We start from the raw sequence: 15,741 nt of genomic DNA, 5'->3' as shown, positions 1-15,741 counted from the left end.
TCACATTGCAGTTTGTGAGAGTTTGCGGTGTGTAAATTGGCTGCCATTTCTCCTGCATTATAACAGCGACTTAAATACTTTTTGGGAATTCTGATGGTCGGGATGGGTGCTATATAAATGCAAGACCATTCTTTTCCTTCCATTCTTTAACGATCGGTTTAAATGGTTACCACATATTTCCCAGAAGTGGCAGAATGGATAGCAATAGCATCCAGCTCTGCATTCCTAGTCCAGACATGGAGGCAAATTGGAATATTGACAGTTGCATGTAGAGAAGCAACAAGGGTGGTTGACACAGCAAAGTGAAAGAATAAACTCAGGGAATTAGAAGGATGTGTGTTCTGGATGGTCAATGGTAACACAGCAAATCAGAAACCAAGTGGCGTGGAAGAGGTGGGGAGGGATTTTGGCTCCTTTTTTGCTGGAGCAGCAGGCTGAAGCATAGATGTGCGGCCATTAGCTAACAATTAGCATCTGAAAACCAGAGACAGATTGCTTGCATTTCCCATGAAAGCTCAACATTTTTCAGTAGCCTGGGAGTCCTGGGATCAGGTCAACTGGAGAACGGAATTTTAATTACAGTAGCTAAAATTAGGAGACTGAAATTTGTAAGCTTCAATCAAACATTACTGCCTTGTGCCATTGCATATACAGGGGCACATTTTAAAATGAGCTGATGGTTTCTGACAGTCATAATTTAAGGGCAGAATTCTACAGCTCCGCCGCACAGGGGGTAGAGCTTGGAAATGTGACGGGGCACTCAAGTGTACATCCGGACTGGAAAGTCTGCCGACGGGAAATTCTACCCTAAACTGTATTTAATAATTATTGGACACGACATTACTGAAGAAAATGTGCTGCTGAAATGCAGGTTTTTTCATAGGATCATTTAATGGTTACACCACAGAAGGAATCCATTTGGCCCATTGTGTTTTGTGCTGACCATCTGCAACAGCAACTCAGCTCGTCCCATACCCAAGGAGAGAAGCAGTAGCGGGGGGGGTGAGGGCACGCTGACTGCCCACTGTGAACTTGGTGCCATGGATCGGATGGTGCCCCCCCAGGCCACCATGCCATCCTGTTGGCTGGAATGGGTGTGTGGGGGGGGGGGGGGGGGGGGGGGGGGGGGTGGAGTGCTAATATGTGGCTGCAGTTTTGTCAGCCTCTCCTCGGTCACCCCCAACTCTCAGACGAATCAGATACCGTTTTTCATTGGAATCGGTCATGTTCCATGTGGCGCCGTTGCTAGTCCATTAACGGTTGTGGAATTGCTCTGGGTACGGCGCCAATTTTCCTGTCATAGAACACCACAGATTCAGTTCTGGTGTTAACACTTGGGGCTGGATTCTCCGATTTTCAGGCTATGCCCTCATGCCGGCATGGAAACGGTGGTGTTTTAAGACCGAAAATTTGGCGCAAAACGGGCACCGATCCTCCATTTGGCTGGGGGCTTGCATGCCAGCAGCACAGAGAACCCAGCTCTAGCTGCCGATACGCCCTTGTGAGTTGCCGGGTCCGTGGCCGTGCATGGAGGCGGCCTGCAGCGGTTGTGCCGTGCAACATGGCGTCGGCCGGCCGCGGACCTGGCCTGTAAAATAGTGCCCCGGACTATTACAAGCCCCGGACACCCCTCCAACAATGCCCCCAGCCCCTGACATAGTCCCCCCTCCCCCTACCCACGGGTAGGCCCACCCCGACTGTGGTGGCACTGGACTAAGTCTGCAGCCGCATGCCGAGTTCCCGATGGATGATAGAAGATGGGACAGCACGGTAGCCTTGTGGATAGCACAATTGCTTCACAGCTCCAGGGTCCCAGGTTCGATTCTGGCTTTGGTCACTGTCTGTGCGGAGTCTGCACATCCTCCCCGTGTGTGCGTGGGTTTCCTCCGGGTGCTCCGGTTTCCTCCCACAGTCCAAAGATGTGCAGGTTAGATGGATTGGCCATGCTAAATTGCCCTTAGTGTCCAAAATTAGTGCCCTTAGTGTTGGGTGGGGTTACTGGGTTATGGGGATAGGGTGGCGGTGTTGACCTTGGGTAGGGTGCTCTTTCCAAGAGCCGGTGCAGACTCGATGGGCTGAATGGCCTCCTTCTGCTCTGTAAATTCTATAAGACGCGACTGGCGCCGTTAGGAACTTGGCTGGTCAGAGCGGAGTATCAGTACGGCAAATACGGCACTTTAGAGGAGGCGGAGCATCGCAAAAGCGCCCCCCCCCCCCCCCCCCCCCCCCCCCCCCACCCCCCCCGATTTGGTCGGAAACGGGTATTCTCCGGTTGATCGCCCAACTCAATTTTGGCGACCAAGAGAATCCCGCCCCTAGTCTCTGAAACGGAGAATCCAGCCCTCCGCTCTTCCTGGTCTCGGTTTCTAGTCTTCGCACGGTTCATTTTACGCCAAATAACAATGTTTATGTCCCGCCGTGCAGACTTGTGCCTGAGAGGTCGATGATGGCCAACATCAGTTTGCAATGCAGAAACCAGGCTTTGGGAGCGAGTTTTTGAGGGTAACATCTCAGTGCCCTTATGTGGCTAGTAATCACATTGCCAGCGAGTTAGAATAGCATGGTTTCACTACCACTTAAGAACAATTATCAGAGTTGGAACTTCTATGCCATACTGAGGAAATGCTGCTTGCTGGAGATGCTCCCTTTCACGTGAGATTTTAAAGTCAGGCTTCTGACTGCCTGTTCAGATCGGATGCTCTGGCATTACTCAAAGAGATGTTTTGATGTCTTGGCCTGGTCAAAGTTAATGAACTAAAACCACTGTAAATGGCCTTCGCTCACTCTCAGTTGGAGACCTCTTCTTGGCAAATTGATTTATTTCTGTTGATGCTGCTCTTGTGCAAATCTTCCTCTCCCTGTGGCAGACTCAGACTTAGCCAAGTGGTGGAAACAACTAAATATTACAAGTCTTCTGCTAATCTCCAGTCCCCAAGAAGCACTATTTGGAATAAAAAGCATCACAACATCCTAACCACGTAGAATAAATTGAATGTACTTTGATTTTAAAAAACACTTGGCTTCAGGTTGTTTCAGGGGAATAGAGGATTACGCTGCCACCTCAAGGGAGTTAGATACTTCTGACAAAAACTGAAAACATTCAGCATGCAGAAAAGTTAAGAGAAATTGAAAAGAAATTAAAATCAATCAGTTCTGAGGGAAAGGATGGAGTCACAAGCAGAGACAAAAAAGACACACAAGGGAAAATGAGGAGCATTAAATACAAACAAGAAATTGCAAAGTTCATGTACTGCAGTGCTGAGCATGTGGGATAGAAATTGGAAGAATTTGAAGCAATTATACACGAATAGAAACCTGTCAGCAGGTATGGAAAAATAAGCATATTGCAGCTTGCAATATTTCAATGGCAGACAGAATAGGTAAGAATTGAAGGAGGGCCAGTAATATCAGCAAAGCAGAGATTGTGCTCTCGAGTGAGAGAACACCCGAGGTTCAGACAATGGGTCGGATTTTCATGGTTGAGGCAGAAACTGGGAGTCAACTATTTACCAACGTCATGATCCTGCCTCCTGTCCTGCAGTGCCCACCCCCTTGTATTTTCATGCCACTAAGTCAGGGACTGGCAGCAGTCAGGTCCCACCACCTGCCAAAGCAGCACAGAGATACTATCAAGGGCTGAAATGGTGTCAGGCACAAAGGTCAGTCCATCCCACCTCCGGTCCCATCTTGGTATCACAATAAATGGAGGAAGTCATTGGAGGTGTTCTTCAGAAACACTGTATCAGCTGGCCGAACTCCTACCTGGGACTACAAACCACCATTGCTGATATCATTGCTGGCTAACAGGTTGCTGCCTTGTGAAATGTGACGCACCATGAAGCAGCCCTCATTAATCTCCCAACCTCACTGCATGATCCATTGCTGCAATAGATCCATACAATCCCTGCAGTGTACAAGGAGGCCATTCAGCCCATTGAGTCTGCACCAATTCTCTAAAAGAGCACCCTACCTAGGCCCACTCCCCTGCCCTATTCCAAGACTCCACCAAACCTGCACATCTTTGGGCACTGAGGCGCAATTTTAGCATGGCCAATCCACCTAACCTGAATTGTGGAAGAAAACTGGAGCACCTGGAGGAAACCCACGCAGACACAAGGAGAATGTGCAAACTACACACAGACAGACAGTCACCCAAGGCCGGAATGGAACCCGGGACCCTGGCACTGTGAGGCAGCAGTACTAACCACTGCTACCACCCAGATAGGTGGACCCGTTGTGGTACGCAAAACTCAGGGCAGTCTCCACTCCTCCTCCTTGGTGCTAGTTGTGCCTTTTGCTGCCTGGGGACCCTTCCTCATAGCACTCCATGTTACTGCTACAACTGCTCTGCCTGAATGCCCTGCAGGTGTGAGGGAGCTGCACCTATGTCCAGTGGCAGGCCTCCTTTTAGAAGGACAGGTTATTCAAGCCCAACTGAAAGGATGTTGGTGGCAGAGTTTTGCCAGACTCGGTCTTCACGGACTACACTGCGGCCTCCTGCTCCCTCCCTGGTGCAGATAAAGGGCCTTCTCCAAGGCCTCTCTAGACAAAATGCTGTGAATGTTTCCATACTGGTGAAGTCGTCAAAGTTTTCCCACACTACTGAGGAGCCTCCCAGCATGTTCTCAATGGCACTCCATTAAAATAGCAAGATGACTGCTTCAGCAGTCTTTACAATGAACGTCCGTCGTCTGTTGGTGCATGTGCAGGCCGTGAACTGACCCCTTTCCCATGCCAGTGAAAATTGCTGGCACTGGAAACGGGAGCGGGAATTCCACACCAAGGCTCTGCCCACCGTTTTTTGCTGCGTGCCCAGCACAGTTCAGCCCCGGTCAGGATGGGAACACCAGGCCCATTAATATCTACCTTGATGGGGTTTGACTATAGAACCTCTAACTGTCAGGTGGAGAGGGAAAAGCAAATCTGGGCAGCATGGTAGCACAGTGGTTAGCACAGCTTCAGGGTCCCAGGTTCGATTCCCAGTTTGGGTCACTGTCTGTGTGGAGTCTGCACATTCTCCCAGTGTGTGCGTGGGTTTTCTCCGGGTGCTCCGGTTTCCTCCCACAGTCCAAAGATGTGCAGGTTAGGTGGATTGGCCATGATAAATTCTCCTTAGTGTCCAAAAAGGATAGGTGGGGTTACTGGGTTACGGGGTTAGGGTGGATGCTGGGGCTTAGGTAGGGTGCTCTTTCCAAGGGATGGTGCAGACTCGATGGGCCGAATGACATCCTTCTGCATTGTAAATTCTATGATTCTATGAAATCAGTGGGTTGATGAGTACGAAAGACAGAATGGTAATGAGAGGATATTTGAATTACCCACTCAGTGATCAGGAGTGTGAGGTGAGGTGGGGGAGTGAAAGGCGGAACATTCAGGATTCATTCTCAAGCATTATGCTTGTGCCTGACAAGGTGATGCTCGATCAATGACTCCAGAAGCGAGATTGGATGACAATTGAAGGCTTTATTGGACTAGATGTTCCCCCCAGCAGCGCAGCTACAGAATGCGGCTGCTGGGGAGACACAGACTCTTATACTCCACCTTACTGGGCGGAACCAGCAGGCCGGCTTCACCAATGATCTTCATGCCTCAGGTACCTCCCACACCAATGGTCTTACAGTCTCAACCTAGGTACCGTAATACCCCTAATACAGACTACCACACAAGGGAAGAGAGGTTGCTGGATCTAGTTCTGAGAAACAAATCACTCAGTAAATGAGTATGAAGGCAAATTACTGTGCTTGCTGGAATCTGCAACAAAAATAGAAAATACTGGACAATCGCAGCCAGGTCTGACAGCATCTGTGGAAAGAAGAGGGCTCACGCTTTGAGTCTGGATGACTGTGTCAAAGCTGGAGGTAACTGAGTAAATTATTTCTGAGTGACCATAAGGCGATAATGATTAATAGACAAATAAGAATGGAAAAGGTTAGTCGAAAAACCAGGACACCAGTTTGGATTTTAGAAGGATAAAAATGAGATGGAAAGAGAAATTGGCCGATCAGACTGCAAATTAACTCGGGGAGACAGTGGTGTAGTGGTATTCTGCTGGACTAGTAATCCAGAGACCCAGGGTAATGCTCTGGGAACCCTGATTCAAATCCCACCATGGCAAATGGTTTTGAACTCAGTAAATAATAAAACCTGGCATTCAAAGTCTAATGATGAAACCATTGTTGACAGTCATAAAAACCCACCTGTGGCTCACTCATGTCCTTTAGGGAATGAAATCTGACATCCTTACGTGGACTGGGCTGGTTTAGCACAGTGGGCTAAATAGCTGGCTTGCAATGCAGAACAATGCCAGCAGGGCGGGTTCAATTCCCGTGCCGGCCACCCCGAACAGGCGCCGGAATGTGGCGACTAGGGGCTTTTCACAGTAACTTCATTTAAGCCTACTTGTGACAATAAACCCACAGAAATGTGGTTGACTGTTAAATTGTCCCCACTAAGGATATTAGGCAAAAATGCTGTCCCAGTCAACATTCCCGAAAAAAGAGAAAAATATATAGTGTAAAGGACATTGAAAAAGTGCAGGTCAAATAAACATAATTAACAAAATATGCCATGGATAATCAATACAGTTGGAAACAAACTTTAATTTGTAAAGGTGATTATGGAGTCTGTAGGTACTGTATTACAGAAATGATAAATGTAGAGACAAAGATGGAAAGAGGTTAAGTGCGGGATAATGGAAGCAAGTATCAAGAGAAAATCTCCAAAAATACAAGATCCCATTTTACTTCAAATTTCAATGTACGTAAATGTATATGAAACTTTTACCTTTTCACCTAATGGACCAGGGTCACCTCTTTCCCCCTTTTCAGGAGCAACCGGAACTTCTCCCTAAATTAATGAAACACAATCTTTACCAAACTTGAAAGAAGAAAGTTAAAGACAGAATGCATGATGTACAATAGTTTCAAACAAGCCCCTGAATTGAAGCAATAATCTCGGGTGTTTACCCAAGTAGACAGAAACGACCTCCCTTCACTGCCGCCAATAAAACAGGCTAACTGATCAATTCATCTCATTTGTTGCCTGTGGGAACTTGCTGTGCATAAATCGGCTTCCATGCTTTCCATTGCTATAAAGTCACACTGCTGGTAACTTTGTGGCTCTACTTTGCTGCACTTGCCCACCCTGAGCCAGGGTCCTGCCATGCTTAACTACACAGGGGTATTTACCAGCCTGTGACTCACAAGATTGGTTAGAGTTCAGAAAAGTGAGACTGGGTCACAGGTAGAAATCTTCACATGTTGAATTTATTCACTGTTCTTTTGGATTTTGAAATGACGAACTTCACTATACATACATACATATATAATAAAGATATCGATCAAAATCTGGTTTGGATTCTATGGTTTTGCTACCTAAAAGTCTTAACTGAGTGGCCATAAGGTGATAATGATTGGTTGCTTTTCCGAGCAGCAAATTGAACCAGAGAGAAAAAGTTGTTGCCCTTCAGTTACCATTAAAGTTTCACATTTTAATATCTGCCTCCAGTCCAATTGAGATAAAAAGAGCTTAAGAAATGGAAGCAGGAGTAGGCCATTCAGCCCATCTAGCCTGTTCTGCCATTCAATGCATTCATGGCTGATTTGATTGTGGCCTTAACTCAACGTCCCTGCCTTTATACTCCCTTGCCAATCAGAAGTGTCACGGGTAAATTCCTGGAACTCCCTCCCTGACAGCACCATGGGTGTACCTGCACCACATGGACTGCAGCAGTTCAAGGCAGCGGCTCAACACTACCTTAAAGGGATGAGAAGGAATAAAAAAAAAATCTGCCCAATTCAGTCTCAAGTATAAGCAATATCTACTAGAGAAAAGAAATTCCTCCCCAACTTGGGAAGACCCGTAAGTTTTAAACTGTGTCCTCTAGTGCTAAATTTCCCCAGGAGGAAACATTCTCTCAGCATCCACTCTGTCAAACTCCCTCGTGATCTTGCATGTTTCAGTAAGACCACCCCTCATTCTTATAATATCCAATGAATATAAACTCAACTTGCTCAACCTTTCCTTCATAAGACAAACCTTTCACCCGAGCAATCAGCCTAGTGAACCTTCTCTAAACTGCCTCCAATGCAAGTATATCCTTATACAAGGAGATTAAAAACTGCACACTACCATGGTCTCATCAATGCTCTGCACAGTCACAGCAAGTCTTCCCCATGTTTCTACTTGTGGTATTATAGGTATTACGGTACCCGAGAGGCTAAAGCACCTTGGAAGAACCTGTATGCTTGCTATTGGCTCAAGTGTATAATAGCTCCGCCCTGATAGGCAGGGTATAAGAACCCGTGCCGCCCCAGCAGCCCTCATTCTGTACCTGAGCTGCTGGGGGAAACATCCAGCTTATTAAAGCCTTCAGTTGGACTACAACCTCACTTTCGTGGTCATTGATCGTGCATCAATTTAATAAGTTAGATTTTTAAGAAGAAAGGATGGAGCTCCGAATCAAGCCGGAGTGTCTGCAACTTAGCCCCCACACGGCGAACTCAGCGGCAATCTTTAAGCACTGGCTGCCGTGCTTTAAAGGGTATCTCGAGACGGCTGAAAACGCACCCACGGGAGAGCATAAACTGCACGTCCTGCACTCAAGGGTGAGCCCGGAGATTTACACCCTCATCGGGGAAGCGGAAGACTTCGATGCAGCAATTGAGCTACTAAAAGGACACTATATTCGCCCGGTAAACCAGGTCTCGCCCGGCACCTGCTTGCAACAAGGCGACAAACCCCTGGGGAATCGCTGGAGGAATTCTACCGCGCTCTCCTGGTGCTGGGAAGAAGCTGCGGCTGCCCGCAAGTTTCGGCGAGCGAACACACGGAGCTCTTAGTCCGGGACACTTTCGTGGCAGGTATGCTTTCGTCACAAATGCACCAGCGCCTGTTAGCGAAGGACACCCTGGGTCTCAGGGAGGCACGGGCCCTTGCAGGCTCCCTGGACGTGGCCTCCAGGAACGTCCGTGCCTACGTTCCCGACCGCGCGGGGAAATTTCTCCAGACCGCTAAAATCCTTAACCTAACATACAATAAGGCTAAATGCGTGTTTAGCACCGACCGTCTAGCCATTCTCGGCTACGTAGTGCGAAATGGAGTTATAGGCCCCGACCCTGAACGCATGTGCCCCCTTATGGAGTTCCCCCTCCCTTACTGCTCTAAGGCCCTGAAACGCTGCCTAGGGTTTTAGAACATAGAACATAGAACAATACAGCGCAGTACAGGCCCTTCGGCCCACGATGTTGCACCGAAACAAAAGCCATCTAACCTACACTATGCCATTATCATCCATATGTTTATCCAATAAACTTTTAAATGCCCTCAATGTTGGCGAGTTCACTACTGTAGCAGGTAGGGCATTCCACGGCCTCACTACTCTTTGCGTAAAGAACCTACCTCTGACCTCTGTCCTATATCTATTACCCCTCAGTTTAAAGTTATGTCCCCTCGTGCCAGCCATATCCATCCGCGGGAGAAGGCTCTCACTGTCCACCCTATCCAACCCCCTGATCATTTTGTATGCCTCTATTAAGTCTCCTCTTAACCTTCTTCTCTCCAATGAAAACAACCTCAAGTCCATCAGCCTTTCCTCATAAGATTTTCCCTCCATACCAGGCAACATCCTGGTAAATCTCCTCTGCACCCGCTCCAAAGCCTCCACGTCCTTCCTATAATGCGGTGACCAGAACTGTACGCAATACTCCAAATGCGGCCGTACCAGAGTTCTGTACAGCTGCAACATGACCTCCCGACTCCGGAACGCAATCCCTCTACCAATAAAGGCCAACACTCCATAGGCCTTCTTCACCACCCTATCACCCTGGGTGGCAACTTTCAGGGATCTATGTACATGGACACCTAGATCCCTCTGCTCATCCACACTTTGAAGAACTTTACCATTAGCCAAATATTCCGCATTCCTGTTATTCCTTCCAAAGTGAATCACCTCACACTTCTCTACATTAAACTCCATTTGCCACCTCTCAGCCCAGCTCTGCAGCTTATCTATATCCCTCCTGTAACCTGCTACATCCTTCCACACTATCGACAACACCACCGACTTTAGTATCGTCTGCAAATTTACTCACCCACCCTTCTGCGCCTTCCTCTAGGTCATTGATAAGAATGACAAACAGCAACGGCCCCAGAACAGATCCTTGTGGTACTCCACTTGTGACTGTACTCCATTCTGAACATTTCCCATCAACCACCACCCTCTGTCTTCTTTCAGCTAGCCAATTTCTGATCCACATCTCTAAATCACCCTCAATCCCCAGCCTCCGTATTTTTTGCAATAGCCTACCGTGGGGAACCTTATCAAACGCTTTGCTGAAATCCATATACACATCAACTGCTCTACCCTCGTCTACCTGTTCAGTCACCTTCTCAAAGAACTCAATAAGGTTTGTGAGGCATGACCTACCCTTCACAAAGCCATGCTGACTATCCCTGATCATATTATTCCTATCTAGATGATTATAAATCTTGTCTCTTATAATCCCCTCCAAGACTTTACCCACTACAGACGTGAGGCTCACCGGTCTATAGTTGCCGGGGTTGTCTCTGCTCCCCTTTTTGAACAAAGGGACCACATTTGCTGTCCTCCAGTCCTCTGGCACTATTCCTGTGGCCAATGATGACATAAAAATCAAAGCCAAAGGTCCAGCAATCTCTTCCCTGGCCTCCCAGAGAATCCTAGGATAAATCCCATCAGGTCCCGGGGACTTATCTATTTTCAACCTGTCCAGAATTGCCAACACCTCTTCCCTACGTACCTCAATGCCATCTATTCTATTAACCTGGGGCTCAGCATTCTCCTCCACAACATTATCTTTTTCCTGAGTGAATACTGACGAAAAATATTCATTTAGTATCTCGCCTATCTCTTCAGACTCCACACACAATTTCCCACCCCTGTCCTTGACTGGTCCTACTCTTTCCCTAGTCATTCGCTTATTCCTGACATACCTATAGAAAGCTTTTGGATTTTCCTTGATCCTTCCTGCCAAATACTTCTCATGTCCCCTCCTTGCTCGTCTTAGCTCTCTCTTTAGATCCTTCCTCGCTACCTTGTAACTATCCATCGCCCCAACCGAAACTTCACACTTCATCTTCACATAGGCCTCCTTCTTCCTTTTAACAAGAGATTCCACTTCCTTGGTAAACCACGGTTCCCTCGTTCGACGCCTTCCTCCCTGTCTGACCGGTACATACTTATCAAGAACACGCAGTAGCTGATCCTTGAACAAGCCCCACTTATCCAGTGTGCCCAACACTTGCAGCCTACTTCTCCACCTTATCCCCCCCAAGTCACGTCTAATGGCATCATAATTGCCCTTCCCCCAGCTATAACTCTTGCCCTGCGGTGTATACTTATCCCTTTCCATCATTAACGTAAACGTCACCGAATTGTGGTCACTGTCCCCAAAGTGCTCTCCTACCTCCAAATCCAACACCTGGCCTGGTTCATTACCCAAAACCAAATCCAACGTGGCCTCGCCTCTTGTTGGCCTGTCAACATATTGTTTCAGGAAACCCTCCTGCACATACTGTACAAAAAACGACCCATCTATTGTACTCAAACTATATCTTTTCCAGTCAATATTTGGAAAGTTAAAGTCTCCCATAATAACTACCCTGTTACTTTCGCTCATATCCAGAATCGTCTTCGCCATCCTTTCCTCTACATCCCTAGAACTATTAGGAGGCCTATAAAAAACTCCCAACAGGGTGACCTCTCCTTTCCTGTTTCTAACTTCAGCCCATACTACCTCGGAAGAAGAGTCCCCATCTAGCATCCTCTCCGCCACCGTAATACTGCTCTTGACTAGCAGCACCACACCTCCCCCTCTTTTGCCTACTTCTCTGAGCTTACTAAAACACCTAAACCCCGGAACCTGCAACATCCATTCCTGTCCCTGCTCTATCCATGTCTCCGAAATGGCCACAACATCGAAGTCCCAGGTACCAACCCATGCTGCCAGTTCCCCTACCTTGTTTCGTATACTCCTGGCATTGAAGTAGACACACTTCAAACCACCTACCTGAACACTGGCCCCCTCCTGCGACGTCAAATCTGTGCTCCTGACCTCTATACTCTCATTCTCCCTTACCCTAAAACTACAATCCAGGTTCCCATGCCCCTGCTGCATTAGTTTAAACCCCCCCAAAGAGCACTAACAAATCTCCCCCCCAGGATATTTGTGCCCCTCAGGTTCAGATGTAGACCATCCTGTCTGTAGAGGTCCCACCTTCCCCAGAAAGAGCCCCAGTTATCCAGAAATCTGAATCCCTCCCGCCTGCACCATCCCTGTAGCCGCGTGTTTAAATGCTCTCTCTCCCTATTCCTCATCTCACTATCACGTGGCACGGGCAACAACCCAGAGATAACAACTCTGTTTTTTAGCTACTACGCCCAGTGGGTCCCCAACTATGCAGAAAAGGCCCGTCCCCTGATCCAAACCACAGCTTTTCCCCTGTCGATAGAGGCCCGCCAGGCCTTCAGCCGCATCAAAGCAGACATTGCAAAGGCCACGATGCACGCCATCGACGAGTCCCTCCCCTTCCAGGTCGAGAGTGATGCGTCCGACGTAGCTCTGGTGGCCACACTCAACCAAGCGGGCAGACCTGTGGCCTTCTTCTCCCGTACCCTCCATGCTTCCGAAATCCGCCACTCCTCAGTCGAAAAGTAGGCCCAGGCCATAGCAGAAGCTGTGTGACATTGGAGGCATTACCTGGCCAGCAGGAGATTCACTCTCCTCACTGACCAACGGTCGGTTGCTTTCATGTTCGATAATGCACAGCGGGGCAAGATAAAAAACGACAAGATCTTGCGGTGGAGGATCGAACTCTCCACCTACAACTACAAGATCTTGTATCGTCCCGGGAAGCTAAACGAGCCTCCTGACGCCCTGTCCCGCGGTATATGTGCCACCGCACAAGTGGACCGCCTCCGAGCCCTCCATGAGGACCTCTGCCACCCGGGGGTCACTCGCTTTTCCCATTTCGTCAAGACCCGCAACCTGCCCTACTCCATCGAGGTCAGGACTGCCACCAGGGACTGCCAAATCTGCGCGGAGTGCAAACCGCACTTCTACCGGCCAGAGAAAACACACCTGATAAAGGCTTCCCGTCCCTTTGAACGCCTCAACATGGACTTCAAAGGCCCCCTCCCCTCCACCGACCGCAACACGTGCATCCTGAACGTGATTGACGAGTACTCCCGGTTCCCATTCACCATCCCCTGCCCTGACATGACCGCCACGTGCGTCATCATGGCCCTCCATAGCATCTTTGCACTGTTCGGGTTCCCCGCTTTCATACACAGTGATTAGGGGGTCCTCCTTTATGAGCGACGAACTGCGTCAATTCCTGCTCAGCAAGGGCATCGCCTCGAGCAGGACGACCAGTTACAACCCCCGGGATAACGGACAGATAGAGAGGGAGAACGGAACGGTCTGGAAGACCGTCCTACTGGCCCTACGGTCCAGGAACCTCCCAGTCTCCCGCTGGCAAGAAGTCCTCCCGGATGCCCTCCACTCCATCCGGTCACTACTTTGTACAACCACCAATCAGACACCTCACGAACGTCTCCTTGTCTTCCCCAGGAAGTCCTCCTCTGGGACCTCGTTCCCAACCTGGCTGGCAGCACCCGGACCCATCCTCCTCCGAAAACACGTGCGGGCGCACATGTCGGACCCGTTGGTCGAGAGGGTCCATCTGCTTCATTCTAACCCCCAGTACGCCTACCCCAACGGCCGACAAGATACGGTCTCCCTACGGGACCTGCCGTCCTCCGGAACTCCACACACATTCCAGCCACCAGTCCCACCCTCCCCTCCACCGCAGCACCTTACAGGAGGATTGGTCCTTCCGCCGCCCCCGTCCATGCCCCCTCACCCACAGACGCCCCCCGCAGGCGCTTCCTTCCCAGGTCAGCCATTTTCCCCACCAGCGCTGTCTAGGAGTGACAAAGCCGCCATGGAGATCGAAGCCACGCTCCCGGAGTCACAGCCGCCCAAGCCTCCACCGGAGTCACCACCGAGGATCCGACGATCAGAGGGGACGACCAGGGCTCCCGATCGACTGATTGCTTCATTTTAACTGTAATCTGTAAATATAAACCACCAAATGTATATAGCTACCAGACTTTTAAATAGTTACTAAACACTGTACGGGGGTATTACGGTACCTCCATAACTAATTATACCATGTTGTTATGTTTTGTAGTTTCTGGCCACCACCCCGCCGGACTTTTTTTTAACGGGGGGTGAATGTAGTATTATAGGTATTACTGTACCTGAGAGGCTAAAGCACATTGGGAGAACCTGTATGCTTGCTGGAGTGTATAACAGCTCCGCACTGATAGGCGGGGTATAAAAACCCGTGCCGCCCCAGCAGCCCTCATTCTGTACCTGAGCTGCTGTGGGAACATCTAGCTCTGCATGCTAACTTTGTGATTCATGTACAAGGACAGAGTCCTCTGTGCTGCAGAATCCTGCTGTCTGTCCATTGAAATAATATTTTGCTTTTCTGCTCTGCCCATCAAATGGACAACCTCATTTTCCCACATTATACCCCATCCGCCAATTTCCTCCCCACTCACTACTGTCTCCTTGTCACAACTTGCCTTCCCACCCGTCTTTCTAGCGTCACTAATACACAGCCCCTTCAACCAAGTCATTAATGGAGACTGTAAAAAGAGTCAAGGTCCCAGCACCGATCCCTGCAGTATTCCACTGGTTACAGCTTGCTAGCCTGAAAATGACTAGTTTATCCCAACTTTGTTTCCCATTAGTTAGCCAACCCTGCATCCATGCTAATACATTAACCCACATCATGAGCTCTTCAATTGCCTCGTAGCCTTTTATGTTGCACCTTATTAAATATCTTTTGGAAATCCAAATACACTGCATCAACTGGTACCCCTTTATCAACCCCATTTTCTACATAATCAAAGAATTCTACTACTTGGTATTTGCCTGACTGGCCTGTAGCTTCCTGGTTTCTGTCCTTTCTTGAATAGAGGAGTTATATTTGTGGCTCTGATCCACTGGGACCTTTCCAGAATCTAGGGAATTTTGGAAGATCACAACAATTCACTATCTCCGCAGCTATTTCATTTAAGACATTAGGATACAGACCATTAGGTCCAAGAGAGACATCATCCTTTCGTCCCATTCATTTTCCTAGTATAATTCCGCTTAGTTATTTGATTGCTTTAATAAGGCCAGACATAGAAGCAGAAGTAGGTCATTCGGCCCATCAAGTCTGCTCCGTCATTCAATGAAATCATGACTGATCTGATGTGATAATCCTGAACTCCACTTTCCCATCTTGACCCCATAACCCTGGATTCCCTTACTGATTAAAAATCAGTCTAACTCAGCCTTGAACATTCTTAATGGCCCTGCCTCTACAGTAAAGAATTCCACAGAATCACTACCCTCAGAAAAAAATCCCTCCTCATCTGTCTTAAATGGTGATCCCCTTACTCAGATTATGCCCTCTATTCCTAGACTCTCCCACAAGGGGTAACAACCTCTCAGCATCTACCCTGTCAAGCCCCCTGAGAATCCCAAGGGTCTCAACAAGGTCACCTCTCATTCATCTGAGCTCTAAGTTTCCTCCCTTGTTTTTGTCACCAATTTTCAACTGAGGGGCTGGTTTAGCACAGTGGGCTAAATAGCTGGCTTGGCATGTGGCAACTAAGGGCTTTTCACAGTAACTTCATTGAAG

The 15,741-nt window shown here is 48.5% G+C and overlaps 1 protein-coding gene across 1 annotated transcript in view; it reads right to left on the bottom strand.

Annotated features, from left to right (window-relative positions):
• LOC140410352 (uncharacterized) overlaps positions 1 to 15,741 on the bottom strand; it is a 485,957-nt gene that overhangs the window by 342,445 nt on the left and 127,771 nt on the right. The window contains exon 9 of the mRNA XM_072498368.1: positions 6,784 to 6,846. Within this exon, the coding sequence (XP_072354469.1) occupies positions 6,784 to 6,846 (63 nt within the window). The remainder of the gene's footprint in view (positions 1 to 6,783; positions 6,847 to 15,741) is intronic.

This window comes from Scyliorhinus torazame, chromosome 4, assembly GCF_047496885.1.
Source record: "Scyliorhinus torazame isolate Kashiwa2021f chromosome 4, sScyTor2.1, whole genome shotgun sequence".
Classification (NCBI taxonomy): Eukaryota; Metazoa; Chordata; class Chondrichthyes; order Carcharhiniformes; family Scyliorhinidae; genus Scyliorhinus; species Scyliorhinus torazame.
The sequence above is the reverse complement of the archived record's forward strand: the minus strand, read 5'-3'. Positions and strand labels throughout refer to the sequence as shown.